This window comes from Rissa tridactyla, chromosome Z, assembly GCF_028500815.1.
Source record: "Rissa tridactyla isolate bRisTri1 chromosome Z, bRisTri1.patW.cur.20221130, whole genome shotgun sequence".
NCBI lineage: Eukaryota > Metazoa > Chordata > Aves > Charadriiformes > Laridae > Rissa > Rissa tridactyla.
Genome location: NC_071497.1, coordinates 8,688,400 through 8,714,134, shown reverse-complemented (window position 1 = coordinate 8,714,134; position 25,735 = coordinate 8,688,400). Strand labels below are relative to the sequence as shown.

Genomic DNA, 25,735 nt, shown 5'->3' with positions numbered 1-25,735 from the left:
TTAACTCTTGGTGACCCTGTGATGGGTCCAGTTTCATTAGTAAATGATGACAGGAGAGGTGAAGGACAGTTGATCAACCCTTCACGTCCCTGATGGACTTTATGGGAAGAGGCCTTCTTACACCACATAGAGAAAGCTGATGCTCAACCGAAATGTTTTTCACTCCTCTGGGAGCCTGTGGTGTTCCTTTTTTGTTGTTGTTGCCGAGGGCTCAGGCATACTTTCTAAGATAAACCTCAATGAAAGAGGTTTAAGCTCACCAGTTTAACCTCCCAACCAAGGCAGCTCATCCTGTGCACCAATGTTTATAGCTGTGCAGCTAACGAATAGTAAACAGCTGAGTTGCCCGCGCTCAGTCAGATTCAATCTTGTGTACCATTCCTAAACAAAACCACATTCATTTGCAGCCTACCCAATGCAGCATTTCACATCTTCCACCCATCCATCTCTTGCATGGTTTTGTATGGGAGGAGCTGAGGTAACGGCTACAGAAATGGGTGCAGAACATCCTTACAAACCTTTCTTGAAGTCACCTAGCAAAGAGGTCCTTCTACAGAAAATAAATGAAGCAACATTTTGAGCTTTTAAATTCAATGGAGCTAGTTGTGACCTGTAAAAATTTTATTTCCCATGAAAGCTGGGTCAGACTCGGAGGGACATGCAGAGGCATGATGCACTCCAGTGAGCGGTCTTATGAAGCAGCCTCATAGATAGATAGATACAAGATCATAGATAGATACAAGAAAATAATGCTGTTGATTTCAAATAAACTGTATGTCAGTGCATTACTGTCCAGAAGAGTTGTGGGCAACCCGCAAATGGGTTCTTGCTGTACAATGCCAGCGAGTAATTGTGAGAATTGACTTGAAGCTCTTACGCATTACTCTCTAAAATGCATTGATACATGACCAATTGGAAAAAGATTAATTGTAAACTGAAAGTGGGAAGACTCTTTTATACTATTTAAAGTGTTTTTTGGGTTTTTTTTTTGCATGAAATCCCAGTAGGACTTTATATTTTTCATGTAACTGGCTTGTGGATCAGGCTAGCTGAAGGCTAGTATTGCTGCAGTAATATTTTGCTCAGGGTACATTTCACTGCACATGGAATATCATCATTCCACCAGATGACTGCGGCAGGTAGTAAATATGCTCATGAAGCTGATGCAGCACAAACTTTCATTCATTCTCTCACTTTTGATGGTGTTTAAGAAGTATGTGGGATTCGTTGTGCTGCAGACACAAAGCCCCTCTCTCTCAGGGCATGCCGTGAGCAGCAGAGGTGCGTTTTTCCTGCCTTTCCTGACTTCAGAGCTGACCTACAGGGACAGGCCCCTGCAATGAGAGGTAAACCACCATCTTCAGTTCTGGACTCGTCTGCAGTGACTACCAGCAAGGGCACTAATTAATGGCACTTTGACTGTGCGAAACCTGACAAGTGCATATGCAGCTGCTGTACAGTAATGATTTCTAGCTACTGCCAGCCCGGGCCAAATCTGAACTGGTGACCTGGCAATGAAAACGCTCTGTAGCCTGTTACCAATTCTGAAATCATTCAGGGCTTTGATAACTCTTGCATTTTTATTGGCAGCTGTCCGGTACTTCCTCCTCAGAGCTGCTGTGTCAGTGGTTTAACCTGGAGTATACATTAAAGCCTCATGGGGATGCCATTATGTACAGGATTTGGAATTTAGGATTTGACTAAATCAGATCCGATGCTCTCAGAGTTTTCCCTGATGCTCAAGAGCTCTTCTTCCCTGCCTCAGCCTTTTTCCCTTTTAGAGGCTCCTACTTAATGGGTCTTGGCTCAGGATTTCCTTTAACCTCTTCTGCTTTTGTGTTTTTCCTATCAGTGTGTGACATATTCCTGTCTTTCAGGTTTTGAATAAACAGCGTGGCATTCTTACAGTTTCATGCCTTTTATTTAGGGTAAGAAAGATACACGCAGCAAGCTTATTGAAAAATTCCAAGACACATCTGTTTTGCATGACATCATGCCTGTGGACTTTCAGCGCTGTGTAATAATGAACTTCAGTTTCCTGGATTAGAGGTGAACAAATAAGGGACAGTGCTCAGTTTTCAAAAATACCACGCTAAATGGAAGCTAAAGCAACTCTTCCTCAATATGCAGACATACAGCTTTTCTGAACTCTTCCTGAGTGTGCAGACAATGCATGCCATTCCAAGAGTCTGGCCAAGGAGCAGCATGGGTTTAACTAAACCTCTGGGTCATTTCATTGTTGCCATTCAAAATTCTGTGGATTATAGTGAGATTTGCATCATCCTGGCACAGCTGTTACTTCAGGAGGTGTATGAAGCAACCCTTGAAAATTCAAAGAATAAGCCAGGAAGGAGGATTGACTAATGAAGACCAAGTGTCCTCAGAGCCTTCATATCAACACAGAAGCTGATGGCTCTGTCCTGTAGCAAAACCTCTCCCTTTACATCTGCTGGATTCTGAGGGGGAGAAAGAGCCTTTCCACCCATGGAGGAGAGATAGCAGGGAGTTCAAAGTTTGAACAGATTTCACCTCTGTAAGGTGCTCGTAACTCATAGATTGATGCCAAAGATGGTGGGACCAAGGATGTTACCCTTTTGAAAAATTGAGTAGCAATGCACTCAGTACTTTTCCATATGGACGTCTAATTTTTGGAGTTTGGGATTTTTTTCCATGTCACTCTGTCATGTTGTAAGAAGAGGAAGGACTAAAAGAAGAAAGATGTAGAATATAAAGTTAATAAGCTATTTTAAAAAATCAAGCCTGGCTTCCATTTATCGCTCATTGGTGGTTTGCCGAAGCAAGAAGTGCAGGATAGAATCAGATTCCAGGTGACAGGATGGTTGGGAGTGACTTCAAGCTGAATATTCAGCTTTTGGAATTATGTTTATGCCATGTTCAGAGTGCTAAGTCACTTAAAGCCTGTATCTCCTCTGTTCTTTTCAGGAGTGTGTGCTCATTCTTTACGCTCTTTCTTGTGTAAGGGAGTTTGCTGAAATTGCTGCTTAATTTACTTTTTTTTTTCCTTTGCTTAATAATTTTGTAAATATTATTAATTGTCTTTTCTTGCCATCTTTGAGGAATACCATTGGCACAATCCATGTATTTTCCAGAATTACTTGGAGACCTAAACTGATGTAAGCCAGGAGATTAATTAGAAAGGATTTTCAAGTCAAACTACCACTTTTTCTCAATGGAAGAAAGCATCAATTCACTTTTACCAACAGCAGATGGTAGCATTCTTGTGCAAGGTACCTGTTTGCACTGCAGTGCGAAAGCAAAGCTTTCTGAACGGTATTTTTTGTAGTTCTAAAGCTTCTAGAAGTTTTTCAAAGTTGTCTTAGATACTGATCTTCATGCATACATTTCAATGTAAGAACCAAGTGTGCTTCAGCTGTAAGAGACCTTGTTTAATATTTAATAGTATAGAACATATTTGCTGAACATGACAGGCCAGGATTTGGTTTTTGTTTCTTGCAAGGGGTTGAAGAAGATGTTTTTACTGTGTAGCAGGAAGACTTACTCTGTGAGCATCTTGTCTTCAGTGCAGCAGTTTACTACCTGCTAAAGTAAAATGTCATCACAGAACTAGGGGAGTCTGGCTACAACTGTACCAGCTTGGACAACGGAAATCTGTGTTGGAGCATAAATTTAGTATTTCTTCTTCTTTGCTATTGAGAAACAGAGCCACCACAAGAAGCACATCTAAGGACAAGGGTCTTTACCCAGGATAAAACACCCGTCACGTTAATCCTCATAGTCAGTTCTCTGCCACGGCTCTGGTGAGTAGCATAGCACAGTGGACCAGGCTCACATGGCTGAACGAGGAACACCATGCAGAAGTGGTGATCCTGCTGTTTTCTCCATTGCGGTCGATGCCTGCTTCTCCCTACCTCACTACCTAGCGTTGTGTGCTTCTCGGCTCCGGCAGAGTCCTGGGCTTAGCGACATCTAAGCGCTTGACTGCAAACAGGCTATTGTGGCATTTCATATTTGACATCTTATCTGGAATCCTTTTCTAGCCATTCCCTCCTTTGCAGTTGTGCCCCTTACTGTGTGTGTGGATGAGGTAGGATTTGTTTATTTTGGTGCAGGAGTAGTAGCAGTGACCTCAGCAGCGTTAAAGGAAAATCACTTCCCTGGGGCATGGTGCGCCAGACAGTCAGATCTGCTGATCTCCTGGTATCACTCATGTAAGAGCTGATGAGATCACTGTTATGGCTCTGCATTGAGTGCAAGCTTGATTAAGTCAGAACATGTATTCGTATTTTGTTCGAGTGTCGGCTGGAGATGAAAGTGAAAGCTTTATGGAGCGTCGCATTGTGTTTTCAGCAGCACCATGTGCAGTGTGATGCTGTAGAGGAACAGACTCTTACCACGCTCTAGGGAGTGTATCTGACTGCAAACTTAACTGTCACTAAATGATTTTCTTTTTTTCCTCAGGGCAGTTTTGACGGGGCTTCTTGAAGATCAACCCATTTAGGACATTTTTCAGTACAATAGCCTAAAATGAGGATATGCCACCTAGTGGAAGTTAAAGCCACCTTGAGGGCTCTTCATTCTTCCTTCTTGCTCCTCCTTACAGGCTCCAAATTAAACTGTGTTTACTTCCCAGCACCAGTTTGAGAAGACACAAGGATAGGGAGTCAAGGTTCTTAAAGAGCTTTTCCATGGAGAGAATTTGTTTTATGTATTACATTTGATCAGTTACTTGTTTACACAGTAACTTTGCCTACTTGCATTCAGGTAATGCTGATACAGTAAATTGAATTAATTTCGAAAACCATTACATTTTAACTAAAACGGTAGCATAGCCTGGTTGGTGAGCTTATTTCCCTTTGAAGATTAGAAAATATGGTCTCAGATATTATTTTGTCAGTGACTATCAGTAGAAGAGCAACGTGGGTTAGATTCTGAAATGAGAAAAGTTGCATCAAAGATTAATTTGCCCCTCTTTGTCTTTTCCAAATGCAAATGGTGTCTTTTCTGTTTTCTTCTTGCATAATAAAACAACTGATATTCCCTCTTAGGAGCACCCCTTACTTGGGCAGCCATTTTTTGTTCTGCACCCCTGCCGGACTAATGAATTCATGTCTTCTATACTGACTGGTTCACGGAAACAGAACAGGTGAGAAACAGAACTGTGCCTTGCAACACTTTATGCAATGCAGATAAAGTAAATCACCCAGGAAATGGAAATGGTTAAAACAACTTCCTTGGTCCAAATAGAATAAGGTTCTGGATTGTCACCTAAGGCCTGAAAGGTAAAATATGTTTGATAAAGTGAAAGAATAGCCCCATCTGAAGTTATTTTATGACTGCCAAGTCTGTCTGCAATTCAGAAAAGGTTGGGATAAGTTGTTTATGGTGGTTTTGTGTTGTTTTTTTTTTTTTCTAGACACACAAACTACATTATATTGTGGCTCAGTATCGTAGGCCCAGTTGTGGGTCTAAATCTGCCCCTGAGTTATGCAAAACTAGGACCTGAGCAGAATACAAACACTGATTCAGTTGAAAGGTAAGAGGAAATGAAAGGACCTTTTTTTCTCGCCCATGCTCCTATGAAATTTAAAAGATCAGATGGATAACTGGCAAAAACATTGTCTTATCCCTTGGAGCTCTTCATTCAGTCTGTTTAGGACTCACCTTTCGATATTTAGCTTACATGGCTGCCTTGTTGCCTTACTTACTTTGCAATGAAAATTTGCACTGAGAGAGGTGTGCTTGGCACATTGCTGACACCCTTCATGACTGTCAGAAGGGTGTCCCTTCTGGTGACCCCTGATGTCCTGGGGTCTTTCTCGGGTGTGTGAAAGCATTTTTTGGTGGTCCCTCCGGCACGTGGTTGGTGGTATGATCTAGCATACCTCTGCTACAATGATTTGAATTTAATCTTTTCTCTTTTTTTCTGTTTTATGTCTCCACTTCAGACCTCTGAGCTGAAGGACAGATGATGGTTAGCTGTAGTAAAGCTATTGCAGACTTTCCTATGGATGAAATCAGACAAGGGAGTCCTTCCTGACTGGTGAGCAATGCAATGTGGAAAGAGGACTGTTCATGGCTCTTTCTCTGGCAAGAACTTGCCTGGTTACAGTCGAAGACCTAAGAGTTGGCTGCAGTTGTGACAACAACTCTCAAGCATCACCAAGACCTGAACTCCCTTGTGATTGCATTGACCCCTTGAAGTGACTCATTTCCTACCTCTGTCCTACTGTGGTTATGGCCTTAGTAACACTGCACACAAGTGCACAAGCCTATGGTTCCTTGATACAGAATTGAGATGATGGGTTTGGATCTACTAAACTTATCTACTAAAAACCATGTCCCTAGAAAATCTGCACCATCTGTGAGGATATGTACAGAAAAATACTCACAGGATGTGGTTTAAGCTTGTGGCAATCAGTGTATGGGCTGAGACTACTTTGCCTAGGGACCACCTTCTCCACCACAGCCTGATGCACGGACCATCCTTGTCTTCCGCACCACACACAGAATAGCCTGATCCAAGCACTGAATAATACTTTGCTGAGAATATTTTGTGTACGTCATGCTTCAGGGAACAGACAGGATCAGAATTGTAGACAGAGTACTTAACGGTCTGCATCTGTAGTTCTAGAGTTCAAGGTGCCTCGTGCTATCGAGTGGGAACATCTGGCTTTTCTGTGCTTCACTGCCTCCAAAGGAAGCTTCACCGTACCCTGTGGGAGTTACTGTTGTAGTCGATTAGTATTTCTCATTGTACTAGTAGTTGTTCACAGGTTTGGTCCCTGTCCTGCAGTCTTTGTGCAAGCCTCCCCTGACAGCTGGTGAATTTTGGGCAAGTAGGAATTGCATAGTAGTGCAATCAGTGAAAAACAGATTAGAAGTAACTTCCATACAAGTCATCTTGGATTCTTTCCCAATCACATTTTATTTGCAGTATAAACCAGACCACAAGTCCTGAGCAGTTGAGACGGAATTACAGATTTTACTTTCTATGTTCAGCAATATGTTACTTGCATCCAGAGTCCAATGTATGCCACATCAGAGCTGGAAATGTGAAATGTATTGGGTTTCAGATTCTGGGTTTTCGGATATTTTGATTGGTTGCATATTTTTAACTTACATCATATGTTATTGGTGGATTGAAATACAGTGGAGTCTTTAAAATTCCATTGGTGCAGAATTCTTTTGCCAGCCATTTGGAATTAATAATGAAAGCACATAACTTATTCTGGTCGGGATCATAACAACCTGAAAAGCCATTTTTCCATGTAAGACTTATAAAATACAGCTTTCCACTCATGTACTGTGACAGTAGCTACATTGTCTTTTTTAACACTTTTGCTAACATATGCTTGATAATTGCATCCATAGCCCATTTTCAAATTTAAGGGAGACTTACACAGGAGGAAAAACAAAAAAGTCCACCAGACGACAGCAGTTTTAAGAGCTGTTAAATGTTCATCTTCATTTGTGATACCCAGGAACAGTGGAGAAAAAGCAATCAGCCCTCCTCAGCTGCCCTGCATTGGTAAGCAGCCCTCTCTCAGCTTCTCCTGCCTCTATCCAACACATTGGCACGCTCACACTGTGCTGGCTAGCCCTTGGGACCTTTATTCTCAGTATAACTTAGAACTGGCCTCAGGTAGCTTTATTTAAATCAAGGTCTGAATGAGCTCCTGCTGTCCTTAGAATCAGGGAAGTGGAAAGGATTGAGGGAGTTGTTCCCTGTGAACCACCAGCACTGAAAGCTGCATCAGCATGTCTGAGCATCAGTTATGCTCATTTTCCCAAAGCATCACAGGTGTTACCTGGTATTGCACTGAGGGCTGACTATACAGAAGAAATTCCACTTTTAAACAATAGAAATAATAAAATGCAATCCTGAATACAGAGTGGCTTTGGAATAACTTGTAGCTGAAATGCTGGTTTTGGTGTTCTCATATACTGGGCAAGAGCTGTTCCTTGATAAAGGAGAAGAAAAGAGCCCAAACAACTCTGAGTATTATTTTCAGTACTAGTTGTTCGACTTTGAGAAGATTCAACTGCTAAAATGCTGCTGTGCAAAATTTATAAGCGTAGTTTCATAAGCATTTCTTGGAGACCAGCTCTTCCTGTTTCTGTCTTGGAAGCAGAAACTGCGGTACAACAGCATTATTCATAATAGGATTTAGCCAGTTGGGTTTCTTCACTGTGGGCAAGGCTGCTTATGGCGGGTCTGTGAAGTGTCACTGCTCTACTCCGAATGTCAGCATCTCATCCATGTGACACTGTGCATGGGGTACTGTAACTTACAGGTTGTAATTACGGACAAAAGAAAGCAAGTGTGAAATAGGACTGTGAGAATATACCCCAGTCACTTTTCTCCACTCCATCGGCCTTCCGTTGCACCTTAATATTCTCTTCTTTTTTTTTCAGGAATTACAAGAAAAGCGGAATTTGTATGTAAATTAAGAAATAAATAGTTTTCTTTTACATGGAGGAATTCTCAACGCCCATTACTTTGATTTATCATTTGTAGACAAAATAGAATATTATTTGGACAGGGCATTGCACATTGTACTAGACTGAAGATTTCCGCTGTCAGAGACAACCCTAGGCACTTGTCTAATGGATGGCTGCACACAGCGGGATACTGCTTTGCCAATGTCCTGACAGCCACACTCTTAACTCTTAGACGTCCTCTCCCAGCAATCACTCTACCTCCTAGATATAACCGTACATTCGCTGGGCTGGACACTCAAGCTGTTCGCAGTTTCTGAAGCTGTCTCTGTCTCGCTTCCTTCCTGCTGATAACGCCCCTCCAAATTCCTCTTCAGGGCCTCGACCCTGTTCCCACAGTTACTGAGACACGATGGTGGTCATGGGGAGCATGGAATGGATAAGCAAACTGGCAGTTCCCTGCCCTGATACAATTCTTAACTGTTTAACACCATAAACAGTGAAGTAACAGAGCAGTGTCATCATCAGTACCAACGTTTCCCTAAAATTTGTCTAGAATACCACTAGACAAAAACTCAGCTTAGTTAGTACAAACACCCTAAGCTTAGATTGAGAAACAAATACAGGATAACATAATTGTTTGGGATCAAGGAGAGATACAATCTTGTTTAGATACCTGCTTTCTAATGGCTTAAGTGGGAAATAGGCATCTAATTTCCGATTTACATTTGTGCCTTAATGACTCATAGGGTATTTTATACAGAATGTTTATGTACAAAAATCCTATTTTATTTCAAAATCGAGTTAATTGCAGCACTATTTTGTAATTTTATTTAGCAAATCTATTGAAATTCTTAGATCTGAACTTGGGTTTCGGCCACATACATTATCTGAAATCTTGCAGCTTACGAAAAAAGAAAATTTCCAGTTCCAAACAGTTTTGTAGATTTGCTCAGTCGTTCATCCTTGCTAATCTGGGAAGACATATTGAGGACCATTGCTTCTGGGGACTTCTTTTTAAGAGAACTGACTCATACCTGCCCTTGGTTACAAGAATCAGCAAGAAGAATGAATTTTATGTGTTCAAATAAGCCAAAAATATGCTTTTCTTTGGAATGCAATTGCTACCTACATAAGCCCTCATTTATGTCAGCATGATCAGGTTAGAATTTAACCCCCATCTGGTCTGCCAGAAGGTTTGTAGTTGGTTGGCTTTGGTTATTAAAAGAAACGTTCCATCGGTCAAATTGCATGCTTATTTTCACAACAGTAAATGCTGAGCTAGTTAATTAGACCTGAATTTAGTGAAGCAATCAATATCAATTCTTGTTGCAACTTCATGAATGACAGCAAAACTTTCTCAATAACTTTTTTTTTTTTTTTGGCCATTTGCTATGACTATGGTTTAATGAGTTTGTTTGGACATCTATATTTATATTGCATAGCATTTCAGTTCCAGCACAAAGGAAAAACAATTGCTCTTTCCTCTGAACTGTGAAGTTACAACTGTTCCCTCCAAAATACTGTCTTCTAGAGAACAGTGTATGTATGAATATCTGTGCATATTTTTAGTACCATGTAGGCTTTTAAAAGCGTTTCAGAAAGTTTGGAGCATTTCTTAGCAATGAGTTCGTATTGTCTAGAATGAAAAAAATACATAGCTGAAGTTCATAGCTGTAAAGCTGCCATGTCAAGTAGCTGCAGCTTTATTTCCTAAATTTAAAAACCCAGGGTGATACAGAGTCATGCTAAGAGAGTAGCCCCAAAGAGAGTAGCCATGTATTGAGGGCTCAGGAAGAATTAGGAAGGTGTCACACCTGTTATCTTTATGCCCTACATTTCATTAGAGTCTTAAAAACCGCTGCGCCACAAGGAAGCTTTCACTGCACCACTTAAGAGCTTGTTGTAACTGTCACCTACTGAAGATGAATTCCAACTTCAGGTGAGAGAGGAGTTCACTGCTGTGTTTGGAAAGAGGATGGCTTTACAGAGCCTTGCCTCGAACACCTTCTTCCTCAAGCCTGTTAGAAAACAACATGTTTTCCTGTAGTGTTATTTTTCAGTGATGTTGTTCGTCCAGCACACTGGAGGAGGTGGCCCTGTCTGAAGAGATTAGGCTGCGTGCTTTGTTCTCTGCTGGGTTCAGCGGCCGGGCACTGTTGGCCTCAGCAGCAGAGGCCAGATGGAGCGAGGTACTGTTCAGGTGCTTCCTTTCCCCACCTGTGTTGCTGCCCGGGATTAGGCTATACGTAGAGAAGAATCCCAGTAAGGAGATTTTCACCAGCAGTCATCTGCATCACCAGGAACAATCCCCGATGTCTCTTTTGGAATACCACACCTTAAAACGCAGAAGCTGGTCTTAATGATGTTTGTTTCTGCTGAGCAAGTTGATGCCACTCCACTTCCAGGTGCAGGTAGAGCAGGGGAGAATACAGGCTGAGCACACGTGGAAAAAGATTTGGCAAACTGTCAAAATGGACTAATCATTCTTTCCTTTGCACGTGATCCAAATCAAAGTCCTGAACCGAATTTTGGTGGATTCCGGGCAGGCCTCACTCCACCAAGCAGCGATTGCTTCTCCAGGGTTTGTGAAGTTCGTTCTCCTGCATCCAGCAGTCAGGTATTGTTGGCTTCATACAGTTGTCTGAGTCTTTTAATATTTACACATGCTTTTCTAATGAACTAGAAACACGGACTGCTGCATCCATTGTGTGAGTTCTCTGCTGATCTCTGTGGATTCTCTTCCGTTATGGAGGATTTGGGTTGTATAACACGTAGTTTCAATGCTTCTTTATTAGGCTTAAAACCCCTCTAATAGTGACTTGGTGATGAGGTTTGGCTTGGCTCTTCTTCCTTTGACTTCTTTCTACGATGTACAGAACACAGAAGTTATTCCTGGGGGCCGATGGAATCCACAGACATATTTGCTAGAAGAGTCATGGTGCCCAAGTGTTGACTAGATGTCATGTGCTAAACATGCTTGTAAAACAACTAATAAAATGCAACTCAAAATCTGAAATTAGCTTTAATAACTTTGTGTTTTACTTGTCCTGCACCCAGTTTTGTGTGTTCTCCTGCCCCTGGTAACTATTATCCCTTCACCTTAATAGCAGTCTCACATCTACTACATTGCAAGGAGTTTTAAAAAAACTCACAAATCAAGCTGATAATTGAGCAAAATGTAAAATGTACACATGCCTGATGGAGTAATAAGTACCTGTGTTCTTCTCTTCTGTGTTTTTTGATCTAACAAGATTTTGGGTGAATCCACTCCATAAGCTCTTGTGCTTCTATGTAGCATCTAGCCACCATTTAGGTACGCAAAGGCAAAAAGGCAATAACTGTCCCATTTTCATAACGGGAACTCACTGAATCAGTTAAAAGCTAAATTCCCCATTTTGAAGATTTCCTTTGTTAAAGTCCACATAAACAACTTTTTGGCTTACACGTCTCATGTTCCAGCTTTTCCCCTCGTTGTACTCATAGCAACATCTAGTGGCAAGATTACCTCATGACAATGCCCTACTTTCGGGAGCTGCTCTAGCTCCATTTACCTCCGGGTAAATCTTCATCTCCTCTACTGACAGACCGACTTTAGAATTTGAAAAGAATTTGAACCGCGAGGACTTCAACAGTCGTCTTCGCTGGCTGCAGTAAAATCCTTTTTTTTTTTTTTCCCCCAAAGAAGCATTACTGGCAGCCCTACTATTAATTTTTGCTACGCAAGAAAGGGAAATAAGAAAACCAAACAGACTGAGTTTGCTGGAATAACAAAACAAAACCTGCTGATTCTTGCAGTTGAAGTCTTGTCTCTCTTGTAGAAATTGAGATGGAATTCTAATAGTAGAAGTTGCGTAGGATAACATTTGCATACGTAAGACCGTGATTTCTAGATTAAAGGAGCTGACTGGGATCTGTCTCTTGCACCAGCAGCTGCTGTCAGATCTCCACGCTGCGAGTCGTAGGTCTGTGCTCAGGTTTGCTCGTCCAGTAGCTGCCAGTCTTACTGTAATCAGGGATCACCTGAAAAGAAACGGAGTACCTGATTTCTCACGTGGGTACCTGCAGTTGGCTTCATGCACGTTATTATTACGTATAGCTGTACTGATGGCAGACAATGCTTTCAAACCTGGTTGTCTGCTCACATTGTTCGGCTCCTGGATGAAGGTGAATTTCAAAGACTATGTGGTAGAACATGCGTCTCTGCTCTGTGCTACCTCCGATGGCTGCGTACGTATTCCAAGTTTCACAGCAGCGTTAGACAAGAGCCACAGCAGACGGGGTAAGGACGTATCTGGGATTTCTGAGCACAAAATAGCTCGGTTGAAATTACTGTGCATAAACGGTAGCTTTGATTCGGTGAAGCTGTAAGAAAAACTGGGCAGATGTAGAAGATCCTCAAACTCCATCCGTGTAACATTTTGGGTGAAAGGAGAACAACACATTCAGAACACACGTATGGTTGCATGAAAGAAAAAAAATGCAGGCAGTTAACCCTCCACTATCCAAGAAACCAGAAAGCACAGTAAAAAAAATGGTGATATTGGTTACCCCGGGTAGCCGTGGGGATAGCTGATGGCATGATCCACCCAACCTCTTCCCCACACTCCGACGCACTCATTGACTGAAATACACTGCATGTACTGTGCAGTACTGCATGTACACTGCATTTACACTGTGTCCAAGATCCGCCAAGGAGTAAAGGCCTCACTCTGGAAATCTGAAAGGGTATTTCAGTCAGGTTCCAACAGAGGGGCTCTTAATTCTGGAATCGAGTTCCCCCAGAGTTCCCCGTTCTCGTTATTGCTGGGGCAACTGCACTTACACAGGAAAATGAACCCAAGTTCAACATCACCTCTGCACTGAACAAGAATTTGAGTCCAAATCTCACAAATTCGCAGATGACTAAACTACAAAATACCCAGTAATAGAGATTCTCAATCTCTTCTTCAATTTTACTCCATTTTCTTATAAGTTAATGAATACTAATTGAAGCATAATCTTATGGAAGAACACATAAATGAATTGTGACTATAATGAGGGAATTGTTTACCTTCAGCCAAATAAATATTTTGAGGTTTTATTGCATAAAATACATGAAAAAAAGAACCCAGCACTGCACTATAAGCTTTGTGCAAAATGTACTTTCAAGGAGCCAAATTCAAGATAAAATATATGAGTGCAAGTATCAACAGGACAGAAGATCTGGCAATAATTTAAAGGCTGATACAGAGGACACCTTGGCCTCTTGGTTGATGTTCTGTTCTGTAATTCTGTATTAGTTCTGGCATCCGCATTTTAAAGTGATGTTGAAAAACTGGACAATACAGAGAGCAAAATGATTGAAGACATGAACTGACAACATACTTCGGTCTTTCAAATAGCCAGATTATAGTGCAGACATCTTTGAAAAGTAAAAAAAATCCAACTATTTAGAAGTTTCTTTAATCTAGCAAAAAGAGAGCCAAAAAGACACTCAAAGACACGTTCAGGTCAGTAACACAGCAGTTAAATGAGAATAGCTCTAATGCTCGAAAAGAAGTAGGTGTCTCCAAACCAGGCAGGTTTGTCCAAGTCCAACTACTTCGACATAATTTGCACTTGACATGAAAGCAGCTGGGTGAAGTTATATGGGCGGAGCAGGACAGAGATGAGATTAGGTAAAATAAATGGTTTAGTAATCCCTTCAGACCTAAACCTGGTAAATTGTGCGTCAGGTGTCATTGCCTGTCTTCACACTAGAAACTAGAGCTGCTGTCATCATTTGAAGTCCATGAATAAATACCATTTTCAACATTTACAGTGACCATTTTCAATTTGAAGAAGGCTGTTTTCCAAAATACGCATTAAAATTCATGCAATTTCTCCGCCCAGCTTGCTTGAGGGGATGTTTTGATTCCTGATGAATTTAATAGTCCCAGAGAAAAATTAGGTTGTTTTTGGCCAGACCTAGCAGTAAGGAATTTTGTTTCAGTTCCCATGGGAAGAATTTTATGACTGACATGATGACTTGAAGATAAAATTCCAGCGACACTAGACATCAGTCTTTCTTCTAAAAAAGACTGAGTCTGATAATTAAGCTCTGGATTGTGTAGTATTTATTACCGTTAATACAAATGTTTCTCAAACAGTACCTACACTTAGCCACTGAACAGATAGGTAAAAACAACGGGGTAATATATATTACTCCAGGCTTTGAAAAAGCCTATCTATACAAGGGAGTATATATACTATCCTACCAACCAACCACCTTTACATAATTGTGCAGTAATTGAAAGAAAAAGTACTTATCCTGTGCTCCTGAAAAGCAATTGATCATTCTTTGTAGAGTACAGTGGTAGTCCACAAAACTTGATTTACCTCTCCTCAAAAAAAATAATACTGAATGCCTAGCAAAAGGTCACAGTAGATCTAAGAGATGCAAGATCCAACCTTGCTGCCTGGCAGATCTTTTAATGCTGAGTTTTATTCCTTCTCTAAGTGCTGCACTAACATCCAGAAAGAAACACCCACTCCAGACCTTTACTAACATAGGAAACCAAGGAAACATAACTTTACTGTGAGGTGCATCAGCAAATTTGTTACTCCCGCAATCCCTTCCACTGCAGAAGCCACCCCTAACGATGCACTGATTTGTGATGATGCAGGCCCCTTAGGATCATTAAGGCTGTGACACCAAATAGTTAGTCCGCTTTCACTTTTGGTGCACATGGCAGCTGTACAGGACCACGTGTGACACAGTGCGCTCCTTCTCCCTGCTCTATGTAGGCAAATGCTGGAGACCTTCCCCTTCCCCTACAACGCAGCCTCCTTCCTGAATTAGCCCAGTGTTGGTGTCACACTAGACCCCAACCTTCAAAATCTTTACGGTTCTGCACGACTGGCAGCATAACAATGCAGGAATTGTTTCACAGGGCCCTCTTTGGGGAAGAAGGGTTTATGATGGAAGAAAGGCCTCGAGGGATCTATCAGTCCATCCTGACTGCAAGACACTCGCTACTCTTATCAAGCTGAGGAAGCCTTCATGAAAGTGCTGGCAATCAGGGACAGTCCACAAAGCACTGAAACACCCTTTAATTGTACAAAGTAAACTTCTGAACCTCCCAGCACAGCTGTGCTGCTCCACACATTACAAAGGTAAATTTGGAAGTGCAGTGCTTTTCAAGCTCATCTGCTGGTCATAAAGATGTTCCGCCCTTCAATGGCAAAGCATTTCTTACAGAAGGAAAAGCCAAAAACAACAAAGAGAGCACACCCCAGCTTCTCTGAGGTACATCACTTGCAGATAGACATTGAAAAACGTTAAGCCTTAAATAACAAGCTTACAAGTTTTTCCAATCAAAAGTTTTATTGACATTCTTGGCAAATTAATCTAAATTTATGATCTTGGTCTCTCCTTCTTGCCCTTGTACAAGGCCAACAGAGAAACGTTGGCTACTTTGACAACCTTGAAGCGAACTCCAGGAATGTCACCAACAGCATGACCCTTGCGACCGAAACCAGCAACCAGAACTTCATCGTTTTCCTGCAAGGAAAGACCACAGAGTTACAAAGGTATAAACAGGGTTTACAAAAGTATAAACATTAAACCTTCTGAAACGAGTAACATTAGAAAGTCTAGGGTGTGGTTCAAATTTAAAGAAAGGGTAGAAATACTGAAGGCTATATATATGTTTATATTAATAACGGACTGTTATCCCCTTCAGTGTTTTGGGGAAAGGAAACATAAGCCCAGGTAACATTTAGCTTGCAGGAGCACAGCTGAGAACTGGCTTTGCTAAGGGAGGGGAAAGTACAAGAACATCTCTCACATTTCCCATCTGCCTCTGCCACTACAGCTTTAAGCTACACGTGGTGCAGAATGGCATGAACCCTTGACTAACCATCCCCTACATCCATCAATTATGCATTTCTTTACTGTAACATACAACTTTTTATAGATCACTTCTTGATAATTACCTCAATGAAGTTCAGGCAACCATCGTTGGGAACAAAAGCTGTTATTTTTTTGCCGTTTTTAATCAGCTGGACTCTGACACATTTCCTTATGGCAGAGTTGGGCTGTTTAGCTTCTACTCCACTAAAACGGAAGCACATGGAAATAAATTAGCAAACATCAGTGTGATAAACCAGCAGATATTCATTACACCACCAAAAATTATTGTATTGCTTCGTATTAATTGCAACTTGTATTTGCTTGTCAAAACCAAAAACTATTAGTTACCTATTTAGAGCTACTGAATACATAAAAGCCCAGTTCCTAAACTGAGTAAAAATTTAAAATTAATCACCTACAGACACATACTAATTCAGTAAATAAAAATCATGGGGGCAGGGGAGGGAAGAAGAGCAATCCCTTGGAGCCCTGGCAGTGTCCCAATGAAGCTTATAAATTACAAAAGAAAAAAAAAAGGCCAGAATACAAGTAGATGGGCTCTTTGATGCAAGACACACACTGAAAATCCACCACCCTAAATCCTAAACTGAGTTAAGTGGCGTTTTTATTCTTTTGCTTCTAAATAACCAGAATTTTTTCAAGTGACACGTGTATGAGAAAAAATACCATTCAGTATTACCACTTAGAAAAATAAACCACGTTTTCAGTCTAGCACGTAGAAGCTCATACAGATGTGGCATGTTACAGGCAGCAAAACGTCTCACATATTTAGAAAATGTAACAGCTTCGCAGTGGTTCTTCCTCGAGGTCTCTCCCGAAGGCCTCGTTCTCCGGGAGGTCTCTGCGGGACACCCAGAGCCCCCCGCCGCGCCCGGCACACGGGGTGTGCTCTCCTCATGGTCCCCCCCCCCCCCCCACGAGCTCTACCCACACTTTCTCCAGGACGATCCCCTTGGCGTGGGAGGCGCCGCCGAAGGGGTTGGCCTTCAGCGCCGTGCCCAGGTGGGCCTTCTTGTACTGCTTGTCGTGCCACTTCTGGTCACGGCGGTGGCTGCGGAGCTTGCGGGCGGTGCGGAGCCCTCGGCACTTCCCTGCGGAACAAAGGCGGTGAGGGATGAGGGGGCGGAGAGAGATGTGGGGGCCGCTCACCCCCACTCCGGGCCCGTGAGGCCCGGCCGCTCCCGAGGCCCGGCGGCCGTGTGGAGGGTAATGGCGGCGGCCGCGCTACCGCCCAACCCAGCGGCGAGGCCGCGAGGCTTCAGAGCCGGCGGCAAGCTGGCGGGGCAGCGAGAGGAGAGCGCTATGGACCCTCCCGCGGTATCCCCACCGCCTCAGCCCCTGCCCGTCCCGGCCCGCCCGTCCCCCGCCCGGCGCTCACCCATCCTTCCCCGCCGGCTGCCGAGCGCGAAAGAAGGAGGCCCACCCCCGCCGCGCCGCCTAGGTGCGCCCGCGAGGACCCCGCCGCGGGCTGCCCGCGCCGCGCCTGACTGAAAATACCGTCCGGCAGCGGGTGGGGCAACCCGACCCGGCCCGGCCCCCCCGGGAGGGAGGGCGGTACAGCGGTTCCCTCAGCGGGTGGAGGCACCTCAGTGCTGTGTGCAGCTCGTTTTTAACTTTTTTAATTCGTTTTTTTCTGGGAGTTGCCGACCTCGTAGGGAGGGGGGAGGGCAGGGGGTGCGGTGCGGCGGCTGGCCGCCCGCCCGCCCGCCCGAGGTGAGGCAGCAGAAGGGCGGTGTAGCTTCTCTGAGGAAAGTCGGGCTGAAGGGCGCTGAGGGCCAGGTTGTTTTCGCCAAATGGTGCCTGTGCGGCCCTCCCCCGTAGCATCACGGAGGCTTGGCAGTACTTCCCACGTGGAATGGGCTACGGAGATGATCAGAGGGCTGGAGCACCTCTCCTATGAAAAGAGAGCGAGGGTTGTTCAGCCTGGAGAAGAGAAGGCTCCAGGGAGACCTTACAGTAGCCTTCCAGTACCTAAAGGGGGCTACAGGAAAGCTGGGGAGGGTCTCTTGATCAGGGAGTGTAGCAATAGGAAAAGGGTTTTAAACTGAAAGAGGGGAAATGAGATACTAGGAAGAAATTCTCCACGGTGAGGGTGGTGAGACTCTGGCCCAGGTTGCCCAGAGAAGCTGTGGATGCCCCATCCCTGGAGGTGTTCAAGGCCAGGCTGGATGGGGCTTTGAGCAGCCTGGTCTAGTGGGAGGTGTCCCTGCCTGTGGCAGGGGGGTTGGAACTAGGTGGTCTTTAAGAACCCTTCCAGCCCACACCATCCCCCGGTTCTATGATTTCCCATGGTTAGGAGGAATGGAGGAGGACTCCAGTGCTTGGAAAGGGTGTGGAGCAGCCTTAAAAGCAAGGAGGGCATGGTGGCATTGTCCCTGTTGTGCATGGAGTGGCCTTGGCTGCAGGTCACGAGGCCCCTTCCTTCAACAGTGTTCTTGGAGCTCACCAAGCCCCTTGGTTCTTCTTCATACTCATCAGACTCCTGCCAGGCTGCTCACAACGAGAGCAAAAGCAGAAATCTCACGTATGGTGTATTTACGGTGAGCGAGGGAGATACCAAGGAGCTCTGATGGTAGCTGAGCCAGGGTTTCTTATTTCCAACTTGTGCTTAAGTAACTAGTGGATCTATACCAGAGTAAAATCCTGTAAAAGAAACAAGCTGAAATTCTGAAAGCTACTGTTAGTCCATACTGCCGAACTCTAGCAATCTGCAGATGCCGACTGAACAGGCACTGCAAACTCATTCAAGCAGTTAGCCCACTCCCTGAAAGAAAAAGTCGTGAACGTTCTCTTGCCTTTTTGGGATTGCTGTGAAGGAGCAATAATTAGATATAAATGTATCTTTATTAAAACAAGCTGTGTTTACAGGTTAAACAGAAAATACATACTTTGTTCGTGCAGGGGTGTTTTTACGCTCAATCTGGATAGAATAATTAATCAAAGCCCATTAAATAAATAATAAAATACCCATCAAAAATAACAAACATAACCCAGAAAACCCAGCAATATTTTCAGCAGCAAACATTATTATGAAAAGCAACTCTTTAGAAGATGCAAATCCAATGTGGAGAATGCAATTGCTATTTGGTAATTTTAAGAATCGGGAAGTTAACCTTGTAAAAATGCTACAGCTTCGCTTTACAATCTTAATACTAGGAATACTAAAAGCTGACTAGGAAGGAAATTGATCAATAAATAAAATGAATATAATGAAACAAACTATGGCATTTGGTTCATAAATATTCACTAACATGTTAAGATCTAGGAAAGATGATTGAGATGATGCTACTCTAGGGTTTGCTATTTCTTTTTAAACTTTAGCAGGACTTTGGGACACTTCTGTTAGGACAGATTTGCTTCATTTCACCATGTTCTTCAAAATTAGTATTGTTTGTTTGATCCAAAAGCGAAGAGAAGTGCTCAGGTTTAGGTCGTGTCATCTGTTGCAAAAATGTTCACTCAGATATGTCACCCAGTGTTTATAACACACAGAGGATATATTTGTATATAGAAACCATTTATTAGGGCACAGAGAGGCATACAAAAATCATAAAATTAAAATGTTTATTAGTGCTTGTGGTGGTGCAGATCCCCTTGGGCCATGTTGTGATGTCAGGACCAGCCAACATTGTGTTCTTGTATCGATGCAGGTGCAGTGGGCTGGGACGATCTGGCACTTTCTTTTCTTGGTTGCAAGTGCAGTGAGTTGGGACAATCGGGTACTTTCTTGTCCTGGTTACAAGTACAGCGAGTTAGTATGATTAGGCACTCCCTAACCATACCTGAAACTCGTGCTGCCTGGATCATAGCCTGCTCTGGAAGATACTGGAATTACTTGACAAGAACTGTGGCCAAAATGGAAAAATACTGACCAAAGTCAATCATCTTGTGATCCTATAAATAGTGATCCTACAAATAGTGCGGGATCGCAGCAGGCTGTGACCCAGTATCTCCCCCTGAGTTGGGACACCACTCAGGGTAGATTTCACAAGGATTTCAAAGATTAGATTTTGCAGGGATTTTGAAGAGTAAATTTCATAAGGATTTCAGAGCTCGCCTGCTGACAAGTGCCAACACAGGAAAGGAGTGAGTAATTCACTACTATTGTATTTCTCAAGGTTCTGAAGATTGTTTGGAACCAATAATTTACTACTTTTTGGAGAAAGAGAAACAATTATATAGGTTAATCTCTGTATCTGTTTGTATGTATGTGAGTCTGCGATTTGATTTAGGAAACACTGTTGTAAGTCTTGCATTTGTATGTGTGTTATTTGATTTAGGAAATTATTGGAAGTCTCATGTGAACCTTGCCATTTTTGAATCTTTAACTAAGTTGCCGTGTTGGTTATAGCAAATTTTTTTAAATCACTCTGATAATTGGCTGATGATTAAGATTGTTAAAAATGATACAGCCCGTGTTAATAAATCTTAAATTGTTGCTACCTCAGAGTTGTGAAGGATCCTAAAACTGGCATTCATGACAGTACTCTGGCTTGCACGAACAGAACTTACGATCTTGGTCTTCTCTTCTTGTCCTTGTACAAGCCCAACAGAGAAACACTGGCTACTTTGACAACCTTGAAGTCCATGAATGTCACCAACAGGGTGACCCTTCCAACCAAAACCAGCAACCAGAACTTTTATCGTTTTCCCAGAATTTAACAGTAACCAGATTGTTAAAAACAACTGTATGATTTGATTGAAATAACCAATAAGAATAAAGTCAAGACTTGCTTTGGTAAATTTACATGCGTATGTACAGTGGAATAGCTGTACCCTGAGTCTGTTGAAATAGCCTCAACTTGGAAAATTAGAGCTTGACGATTTCATAGTCCGTGTTTACTAACCATCAGAACACAGTAGTTCTACACTCCCCAGAGCATCTGGTGAGGAACATTACTGTTTCTGAGCTGTTACACTGGGACAGTTAACTCTATTGGCTTTGTATGCAGGCTGTTTACCTGTATGAAGTTCAAGCAACCACTGATGGGAACGAGGGCCATTATTTTCCTGCTGTTGTGGATCAGCTGGACATTAACACCTTGCAGGATGGCAGAGTTGGGCTGCTTCACTTCTGCAGGTCCATTTGACAGAGGAGCAAACTGGACACTAAGCAGCAGTTTCTTCGCATGGGGCAGACCCACGGTCAGTCCCTGCCAGCACCCCAGTACTCAATGTGCCAGTCACGGATGGTCCTGTCCCCAACGCTCCTGGCTGCAGGTGCTCTCCTGGTTTGAGGTAAAACAGAACCAATTTTCTTTTCTGTAATTTTACTTTTCAGCTAAGCCTCTTCTAACTAACTGAACTCTCTGAAATTAACAGCATATTTTTAGGACACTGTCGGCTTCTAGCAGAGATAAGGCCTGATGTTTGTAATTAATACCAAGGAATAGTATGCAGAAAGGCTCCTGCTTATACTTATTGCCCTGACCAACAAGGTCAGCTACTTTCATTATATGCCCTGTTGGAGGGTTGGAAGCAGAAAAGTGTAGAGGGGTCGCATCTGTGGGGAGGAGCGGACAGGACATGGGACCCAAAACTGAGCAACAGGGTATTTCATCCCATCTGCCCCACGCTCCGTATAAAAGCTGATGGGTCAAAGGGTCAGGCCTCTTTCTTCAATGGTCGGCGTCCGGGGAGGAGTCTGTTTGTCTGCCTTTGATCCTGATCCATGCTTTCCTGAATCCAGATCCTCAATCCAGTTCCCATCTCTTGTAGAGTCCAGTCTGGGACTTCCCCAGTGTCTGATGGTGATGTGACTGTCATCCTGGGAGCTTGATGTGGTTTTGTATATATTGTATATATTTCATTATTTCCTTATTAATATTATTATATTTTCTTTTTACTATTTAATTAGTAATATTTCATTAAAGTAGTTTAGTTTCTTTTCAACTGCTAAGTCTCTTGTTCTCTCATTCTTCTCTCACTTGGGAGGGAAGTCAGAGAGCATCTGTCATTTCTTTTAGTGGCCAGCCCAGCCTAAACCATGACAGGTCCCCTGCCGGGCTCTGCAGACCCACGCTTGTAAAGGTAGCCACAAGGCCCTGCTCTCATGGGGTCTGTCTTCTCCCTGGCCAAGAATCAGAAGCTTCATTCTTGATCCAGTCTCCATCCCAACCAGCTGTAGTAGGGCCTGGAGTCTGTACGGAGATTTCTGGAGGCCTCCTTTGGGATTTATGGGAAGGGTGCAAGGAGTAGAAGGGAGGCAAAAGAGAGAGTTGTAACAGGATTTATTTTTGCATCATCCCAGCCTGTGTGGTGGAGATGAAGGCTGAAAGGCCTGCAGGCAAATTAGTTGCCCAGAGAGAGGATTTTGTTGGAACTGAGACAAGCTTTTTCTATATATAAGGCCAATTTTCTGTCCGTGCTTCTGTTGCATTGTCAGTGCATTGTGAATATATCTGAATCAGAGGAACAATGCATGTCACAAAGTAAAAAAATAGTGATGATATATTAAGTGCTGGTACCTTGTACAGTGGCTGATACTTCATACTTTGATTGAGTCATGTTATTTTAGAAAGCTGCTCCGTTCATAGTGACCTGATATTTCATCTGAAGGTAACTATAAACTGTGTTGAAAATGAAGTGTGCCATTGTCTGCCTGAGGAGATGCTAGCCAAATAGATAAATTATCCATGTTTAAAATTGTGTCTGCAGTCTCATTCGTTGCACGCAAACTCAGTGTGTGTATAATCATTGCAGCATCAGGCAGAACAGCTGTCATCTCGGGTTCTCCATCAACGTTTATGTGATCATTCTGTTTGACAGGGGGTTTGCTGGACTGTGGTGGCACATTCGGGGATGTGTGGGATGCCAGCAATACAGACTGGCTAACCTATCAGTCTCTGATGGTTTGCTTCACAAACGTCACAAAACTGTGAGCCCTTACGCTGAATATAGTTGTCATCTGCTTTCTTAACTACCTTTTCTGTGAGGGAGATACAAAAAAAGAGCAGTCTTTAAAGTACGGTTAGATCTGCTGTGCTGCCTCCCTGGCAGTGGAAGTGCCTGAACTGCCATGATGCCAAATGAGAAACAACTGATAGCTGCTTTATCATCAAAGGATGAGTTTTGTATGAACAGTAATAGCGAGTAAAACTTACTGCCAGAGTGGGAAAAGAAGTTGATAAACAGCAGTTTAATCCTGTTTTTTGGAATGTTGGCCTCTTTTAGTTCATTATGGCCCATCTTGTAGGATGTAAATAAAACTGTTGACTTCCCATTGACTTTGTCCTGCAGGAGGCTCATTGGATGAATTGTGGAGTTGAATGTGACCTTGTGTGTTCCGTAAAACAGTATGTGGGCTTGGCCATGATCCTCTGTTCACCCTTTGTCCAATGTGGTGAAGGCATGTGGCTTAGCAAGCTTTGGTTGGTTGGTTTCAGTGTAGAACAGGCAAATGTACGACAGCGATTTGTCCACTGAATCACAGTAGCTCATCAAATCATGCCCTTAGCAGGACTACTGCATGTAAGGCTCCATTGAAGTTTACTTTTTGAACTCAGTAATGCAGAGGTGATGGTTTTGTTGTCATTCTTCACCAGAATGAAGTAAATACTTAGGATGGCTTCTTTGCTTTCAGTGGATCTCATTTCTTTTTAGATACCACATGAGCCTGTTTATGGTTGAACCTTGTAAAAAAGCAACTTTTTAATGTTTAATACTGTTGTTATTATTACTATTATTAGCAAGTGTCAAGAGGTAAGGAAAGACTTTTCTTCATGCTCTTTGCTTCTGCCATTTCTTCAGATGATGACTGCTGATCAGTGAAATACTATCAGCACCCATAGTGGTAGTGTATAGTGAGGAAGTCAGTATATTTTCACTTACTTATACTGGTTTAACCTATGTTAGCAGTTCGGCATTACATCTTTTCTTGGTTGTTTGCAAAACCTCCTTTGTTTCTGAGCAAATTGATGTCTACTTTTCCCCTCTTTGATGTTGTGAAATGGTGGTCTAAGAAGGCAGGCTCCTTCTAGAAATTAATAGCAACACGGAAACGCACAGGCTGGAAGTACTATTAAAGATATATTGTGTTGTCATAGAATGGACTACAGAACATTTTCTTGGATTCAGCCTGTACTGACTTTATCTGTGGCCTGCCATGTGCTCCATGTGTTGTTTATACTACTTTCTCTAACTTTCTGTGCTTTCAGAGGACATGTTATTTGTTCATTTGTGCCATACTGGTTTCTATTTCAGCATTTTTGTTTCTTCGCTTTTGCTACCATGCTGATGAAGAATACTTAGAAAATAGCTGCGCATGAACGAAATCTCAAGGCACCATCCATCAGAAAGCCTCTCTATGCCTTTTCCCCCCACTTATTTCAGAGAGAGTATGGGTCATGAGTACTGAACCATTTAACAGGCCAGTGACATTAGTGGCCTCACAGTTTTTAAAGGAGCGTGTGATACTTCTGCCTCTTGCCAGGGCTGCTTAAAATTTTCAGCTGTGCCGTATCTCTCTGCTGGTGTAAATACTGAAGTTTAGCATCATATATTTCTGGTGCTTCACAGAACATTTAGAGGTTATTTTCAACTGGTACTTGTTTATCACTACGCTCCTTTATCTTATTTTTCAAGCTGGGATTCTCACATAAGTATCTGGATTCCTCCTTAAAGCGGATAGAAGCAGTACTATTGAGGAGAAGCTCTTCAGAGATTTTAAAGATTAGTGAATACTCTCTGTGTCACTGACAGAGAATGAATTAAGATTGTAAATCCTTTTTAATAGTTACAATGGTAAAGCCCCTATATTTATCTTATATCTGGAACGCAATAGGCAAGAGCTCTTAATCAGTGAAGCAGGGCTTACTGCGTGATCACATCAGTGCGTAGGTGACGTTAGCTGCCGAGGAAGAAAGCAGTGGGGGTGTATAGGGTATGTGTGTACATAGGTAGGTATACATGTACATTAATACACATAGGTGTTAGGAGGAGCGGGTTGTGACGATGTCCTGTCTGATATTTAAGTGGAGAAGGGTGTAGTGGGACTAAATGTCAGCCAAGCACTGGTCCGAGCTTTCTTTCGACAGTGAGCTGCCCGCACTGAAGGCAGGCACCAAAAACCCATTTCTGCTTGGGCCCCCGAGTTCCCTCCAGGCTGGTCACAGATCCATGGCTGTGTTCATGAAGGTGGCCAGACTGCACCTAAGTGTGCTGCAGAGCGCTGTCATTGTGCCCAGTCCACCAGTAAATATCCTGATTTCAGCTTTCCTGATCCTGTGTAGACACTTCGAATGCAAGCTGCAGTTAGTGAGTAATGTGTGGAGAACGCGTGTGGGTCGTAGAGTTTGAGGAGTCATCTCAAACTGCCCTCTTCTTTGCCATCATGTGCACGGCTGATGTATATTTTGAGAAGGCTGATGAGGACTGAAGGTCCGCAGAGGACGTACCGGTGCCTGAGACCCTCTTATC

General features: G+C 42.9%; 2 protein-coding genes across 3 annotated transcripts in view; one reads left to right on the top strand and one right to left on the bottom strand.

Annotated features, from left to right (window-relative positions):
* ATG10 (autophagy related 10) overlaps positions 1 to 8,430 on the top strand; it is an 83,303-nt gene extending 74,873 nt beyond the window's left edge. For both annotated transcript variants that reach the window (XM_054185559.1, XM_054185560.1), the window contains exons 6-8: positions 5,028 to 5,125; positions 5,396 to 5,515; positions 5,928 to 8,430. In XM_054185559.1, coding sequence (XP_054041534.1) covers positions 5,028 to 5,125; positions 5,396 to 5,515; positions 5,928 to 5,940 — 231 coding nt within the window. In that variant the 3' untranslated portion in view covers positions 5,941 to 8,430. The remainder of the gene's footprint in view (positions 1 to 5,027; positions 5,126 to 5,395; positions 5,516 to 5,927) is intronic.
* A 7,320-nt stretch (positions 8,431 to 15,750) lies between these two features.
* RPS23 (ribosomal protein S23) lies at positions 15,751 to 17,837 on the bottom strand. The gene is made up of 4 exons (XM_054186742.1): positions 17,697 to 17,837; positions 17,250 to 17,409; positions 16,381 to 16,501; positions 15,751 to 15,946 (listed from the first exon to the last, which is right to left on the bottom strand). The coding sequence occupies exons 1-4, from the start codon at positions 17,698 to 17,700 to the stop codon at positions 15,800 to 15,802; spliced, it is 432 nt and encodes a 143-aa protein (XP_054042717.1). The 5' UTR covers positions 17,701 to 17,837; the 3' UTR covers positions 15,751 to 15,799.
* Between the last annotated feature and the right edge of the window lie 7,898 nt (positions 17,838 to 25,735).

Coding starts and splice junctions, on each gene's coding strand:
- RPS23 (XM_054186742.1), bottom strand. Junction 16,502..17,249: donor GGGATCGTCCTGGAGAAAGT/GTGGGTAGAGCT, acceptor CTTCCGTTTTAG/TGGAGTAGAAGCTAAACAGC. Junction 15,947..16,380: donor GTTGCCTGAACTTCATTGAG/GTAATTATCAAG, acceptor CTTTCCTTGCAG/GAAAACGATGAAGTTCTGGT.